At 40.4% G+C, this 6000-nt stretch overlaps 1 protein-coding gene across 1 annotated transcript in view; it reads left to right on the forward strand.

Annotated features, from left to right (window-relative positions):
• cacna2d2a (calcium channel, voltage-dependent, alpha 2/delta subunit 2a) overlaps positions 1 to 6000 on the forward strand; it is a 324986-nt gene that overhangs the window by 145370 nt on the left and 173616 nt on the right. The window contains exon 4 of the mRNA XM_036571307.1: positions 1460 to 1519. Coding sequence (XP_036427200.1) covers positions 1460 to 1519 — 60 coding nt within the window. The remainder of the gene's footprint in view (positions 1 to 1459; positions 1520 to 6000) is intronic.

Below are 6000 nucleotides of genomic sequence, written 5' to 3' on the forward strand. Positions count from 1 at the left end.
ACTTCTGCTCTCAGGTCACTTTATGCTGCCTGTCTACCTTATAGCTCTACTATATGTAGTCGTATGCAAAAGTTTGGGCACCGCTATTGAAATTACATGTTTTTTGATTTTCCAGAATTCAGAATTTTCTATATTTCTGCATAAATTTGACGTAAAGCTTTATCAGATTTTCACATGTCCTAATAATGGATAAAGAGAACCACATTAAACAAATGAGATAAAAAGATTAGGCGTTTTAAAATATTAGTCATTTATTTATTGAGGAAAATGGTCCAGTATTACATATCTGTGAGTGCTGAAAGTATGTGAACCTTTGCTTTCAGTATCTAATGTGACCCCCTTTGTGTAGCAATAACCACAACTAAACATTTCCGGTAACTGTTGATCAGTCCTGAACATTGGTTTGGTGGAATTTTAGCCCATTCCTCCGGACAAAACAGCTTCAACTCTGTTTTGTTGGTGGGTTTCCTCTCATGAACTGCTGCTTCAGGTCCTTCCACAACATTTCTGTAGGATTAAGGTCAGGACTTTGACTTGACCATCCTAAAACATTAAATTTCTAACCATTCTTTGGTAGAACGACTTTGTGTGCTTAGGGTCATTGTCTTGTTGCATGACCCACTTTCTCTTGAGTTTCAGCTCACAGGACAGATGTCCAGACATTTTCCTTTAGAAATTGCTGGTATAATAGAGAGTTCATTGGTTCATCAATGATGGCAAGCCGTCCTGGCGCAGATGCAGCAAAACAGGCCCAAACCATGATACTACCACCACCGTGTTTCACAGGTTGAATAAGGTTTTAATGCTGGAACGCATAATAATAATAAGAATAAGTTAATAGAGAACACAATTCTGCATATTTTTTCTGCATATTATTGTACTGAATTTTACATATTGAGGGAATAAAACAAGCATAATGTGGTCTGTGCAAAAGTTATGGCACATTTATGGCACCACTGTTGACCAGATATTGGTTGGGTGGTAAACCCACACAGAAGTGTCTAGTGTTTCTCACACATAGGGTGTACACATATACACAAGTGACAGTTTGTTGACATTATGGAAATTCAATTTGAACCATTTAAATGGAAACCCCACTACAGTCTTGGAAAACGTTGTGTGTTTCTAATAGCCTTGAACATACCTGCAGTAGTGCAGTCATCGTAAATAATGTCATTTACATAAATTGTGTTATCTATTTATGCTTTATAGTTAGGATTTTCCTAGTAGACCACCAGAAACCCTGTGCACACAGACATCTGCTGATTTCCCCATAAGGCTCTCGGACTAAACAAGCTTTAGCTTCTATACGTTTACCTCTCGATTTGCTATTACAAATCTGACGTTGATGAATGACAAACAGAAGATGTCATTTTAGCTAGATCATATAGGTCACCCTCTCTTAACCTTTGAACCCTGAGCCCTAATTCCTGACCTTTTCACCTTTTGTGTCTTACAGAGGCTTGCCAGAGAGGCGGAGCAGATACAGACAGAGCACCCGTGGCAGGACGGCATCAAGGTAAGCTCGCTTATGTTCACTGGTTTCTACTTCTGTCTTGCAGTCCTTTGGACTGATGCAGCTGTGATGAATCAAAATGACTCACGATTATAAACTGTCAGCTCAATGTATTGATTGTGAAATGATTCAGATGGCATGCTGTAGATTAGTGATGTATTCTGTGTGCTGTCAGGAGAAATTATGGATTTTTAGCATTGTTTCAAATGGATATTAAACACCTGGTAGCAACACTCCTTTCAAAGCCCAGTGTATTGATCCATCCAAGCTCTGCCCACTAATGAGTTACGAGGTTGGACAAGCTTTACAGGACAGCAGCAAAAACTCTATTCAGTGAAAACCTGCAGCACACAACTCAGCCAAAATACATACCTCTGGAAGGCATTAATATTAGCAAATATTTCTGTTGGATGCATGTGGAAGGTCGCGCTAGCCACATTTACATGCAGCCTGATAATCCGTTAATGATCCAACTAATAGCTCAATCAGAACAAAATGTGCCCATGTGTGCAGCTCAGTAGGACTAGACTAGTCCGATTGAGGCCATTTGGAATACAATTTCTATCCGACTGAACAGGGCTGGGCAATCCTGTAAATAATCCATTTAAAAGAAGAATAATAGCAGTGTAAACGCCTGTATCTGATTACATTCCCAATCGGAACGTTTAAGTACGTTCTGATCATGTGCGTCACGTCATAGCGAGAGTTCATAGCACTCAACATGGCGGGAGCAGAAACTGGTCTGCAGAGGAGACGAAGTTTATGCTCTGATCTTTAAAAGACGGCGGTGGGACGGACGTCCAGCTTATGTGTCTCAGAACACGACGTCTTCCTCTCGGCCTTCTTTAATAAGGACGTGTGAAGTATGTTTTCCCGAGTCTGACATCATTTTAAAGTAACACAAGCGCCGGCTGAAAACTGAAAGCAACACACTACTGCTCGCCCCACGCTGACTGGACTTACGTGATGCTCGTTGTCATGGTAACATCTACACTAAGTGGTACTCTATTACTTGTAGATTGCATGTAAACAGATTTGAGACGAGTGAGTATATAAACACCTCAGTCTTTATCTATAATCGGAATGTATTCAATCAGATTGAAAAAAATCTTTGCTTGTAAACAGTGGATTTTATTTTCATCGCTCAATGGCTCTAAAGTTAGCATGATGGCATATGCTGTCCAGTTTCGTCATGCCTTGTTTCAACAACGCTTACTTCAAAACAATGGTATCTAACTGCTGACTCTGTGGCCATGAGGGACAGGGATGCAGTCTCACTTCCTCCTGTAAAATGCAGGGGCGTGGCTAAAATAAGACTCCGCCTATGAACTAAAACTCAGTGTTTTGGTAGTGACATGAAAACATATGACAGCATTTTTTGAGCGGTGTGGTTCCGTATAGGCAGTGAGAGTGAATGAAGGTCTTTATTTGTTTTAAAATTAAACTCATAATAATTCTAAATCTTTCAACTTCACTGTGAAAGAAATCACAAAAATCTTTTAAAAACAACATTGAAAAATTACCAAAGAAATGTGAGTATTATTTTCCCAAGTTGAAATCTAGGAGTTTAGGGTTTGGGACAGACCCATAAAAATACCCTATAAATGACTTTGTACATATTTTGCTTATTACTGTCTCAATTAATGTCTTGGGTTTAAATAGATCAGAACGTAATCATTGTAGATGTCTGAAGTCTGAATACTTTGTTTTATTTTTAAGTAGTTTTTGTTTGTTTGTTTTTATTTAGTTTTTTATTTATTTATTTATTTTTTTGGTCCTGCATTTTGAGCTAATTTGGTTCCATGTTCCACATGGCGCATTACTAATGAGGAGATGGGGATCCGTTTCAGTCACAGCCATGCTGTCGTTCGGCGGTGACTACACCAATACACAGGCTAAAGTGTTGCATGAGTCAGTTGGAAACACAACACATACAGAAATGATCTCAACCCCAGCCAATATAAACAGCTACAACCTGCAGATCTATACAAAGACACCCACACCATGAAAATGAGGAGAGATAAATGCACCACGCATAGTCACACACACACACACACTGCCGCACGGTGTCGGCTGTCTCCAGGGAGACAGAGCTTGCTGTCATGCTACACTTCCTACAAATGGAATTTTAACCCCGTGGCTCCCGCAGGATGTTTGAGAAAAGACTCTAAAACTAATAATTATGAGACCTCCTCACCAAGAGAGCCCATCACTGTTCATGCCTGCTTAGCCACTGCACTCAAAGCGTGGCGGGGGGGGGTGTGGAGGGAGAAGAGAGCTGCCTATCATCCCACACACAGGCAGCTTTGGGTGGGTTGCCACAGACCCCAAACACCTCTAGCCTAGAGCTCTGCAGCCTGGCAGCCTTCGAGTATAAGTCTGAAGCTGCATTTACAAAAGCATTTTGGTATTTGTCAAAAAAAAATTAGCATGCGTTGCTGGTTTCTTGTAGGTGTGTTTGCGTTTTGTGATTTTTCTACATTTTTTTTAGATATTTTAGGAAAATCAAGTCGAAGTTTATTTACATCATGCCTTTCACAACCGGCGCTGTCACAAAGCAGCTTGACGATATTCACAATATGCTCAGAAAAGCATATTTTCCAATTAAATCCAATTAAATAGGATTGATTATACTCTCTTTGTAATGAAAAATGCACTTTAAGCTAGTTTGTCGTCATACACCATATGGCCGAATGTATGTGGACATCCCTCCTAATTATTGAGCTCAGGTGTTTCAGCCGCATCCATTGCTGCAGGTGTATGAAGTCATACACATAGCCCTGCAGTCTTTGCTGACATTGACTTGCCAGCGTGGCACTGTCAGAGCATGGTGAACTTTGCCACAAGTGAGTTCATGAAATTTCTGCCCTGCTAGATCTGCCCCTGACAACTGTAGACGCTGTTATTGTGAAATGGAAGCATCTAAGAGCAACAACAGCTCAGTCACGAAGTGTTAGACCATGCAATCTCACTCTCTGGCAGTCTGATGGACAAATCTGGGTTTGGAGGATTTCAGGAGAACACCACCTACCAGAATGCGTAGTGCCAAGAGTAAAGTTTGGTGGAGGAGGGATAATGGGCTGGGGCTGGTTTTCAGGGTTTGGGCTCCTGAGTTCCAGTGAAGGGTGATGTTGATGCTACAGCACACAGACATTTTACATAATTCTATGCTTCCAACTTTGTGGGAACAGTTCGGGGAAGAACCTTTCCTGTTCCAGCATGACTGTGACACAAAGCAAGGTCCATAAAGACATGGTTTGATGAGTTTGGTGTGGAAGAACTCCAGTGGCCTGCAGAGAGTCCTGACCTCAACCTCACTGAACACCTTTGGGATGAACTGGAACCAAGTTCCAAGGGGCAAGGTGACACTCAAAAACAAGGGGTAGGGCTAAAAATAAGAAATGGCATTGGGCCTTAGTTTCTCCACAGTTTTTCACAATATAGACATGACTGACTGAAGCCCCGCCCCAGAACATCTCCTATCACTCATTATGTTGAGTGTGGTTCAAAATTAATGGCAAGAGCTGCATTTTTTGACAGATACCTTAATGTCATCATAGACGTGTAAACATAAAGACCCAACTAATATGAACATTTGGTCATTGATATCTATGGCAGCTTATTTCAGACTTTGTTCAAACTCAGAAAATTCAAATACAAATTTGAAAATGCTAATTAAGTTATATATTTACAATTGCATTTCCAATGTGAGTGCGCGTTATTAAAGACATAATTCAAATTCAAATGCAAAATGTGTATTTGCATTGGCATTTCTGTGTGTAATGGCCAGAAAACGTTAACATGGAAAAGCAAAATGCTTTTGACATTTCATTTTCCTTGTCTTAAAGGTCTGATTCTGACATGTTTAAAAAGGAGAATCAGTCGCCCATTTGCAATTGTATTTCCTTACTGTGGTGCTTCAGCTCTACCAAAATAAAAATGCAGTTGTGTTCTAGTCTTTTTTGGGGACTATTTTGACCCACAATACCCTGCATGTACCTCTACATCATAGATGAATTTTTCCCCAAAAGCTCATTTCAAAAATATTGTAAAACAATGTTTCAGACATCAGGCAGTGTATTTGTAACCGTTTTGTGTTATAGCTTTCTTCTGTGAGGGAGCTTTTAGAGGTATTAAACTCTTCAGACGTCTGGTTCCCATCACCACCACAGTGAACAGTTCTGACTGTAAGTTTCTCTAGGATAGAACATTTCACACCAAACCACTCTGAATGACTTTGTTTATGTCTTAAGATTTGATTACACAGAAATTCCCCTTTAAATCAAAGTGGAAAATCTATGTTTTAAATACATGTAAAATGAGCCGCTGTATAAGGAACGTGCACACAAACACTCACACACTAAACACGTCCCTTTGTCCTCCGCTCAGCGGGAGGAGGTTAATACCCTGTCTGGTGTCACACAGGTAAAACACCTGTCCTCTGTCTCTCACTCGTCTGCTTTTATCCTTCTCTCCCTCTTCCT

This window comes from Colossoma macropomum, unplaced genomic scaffold, assembly GCF_904425465.1.
Source record: "Colossoma macropomum unplaced genomic scaffold, Colossoma_macropomum, whole genome shotgun sequence".
Taxonomy (NCBI): Eukaryota; Metazoa; Chordata; class Actinopteri; order Characiformes; family Serrasalmidae; genus Colossoma; species Colossoma macropomum.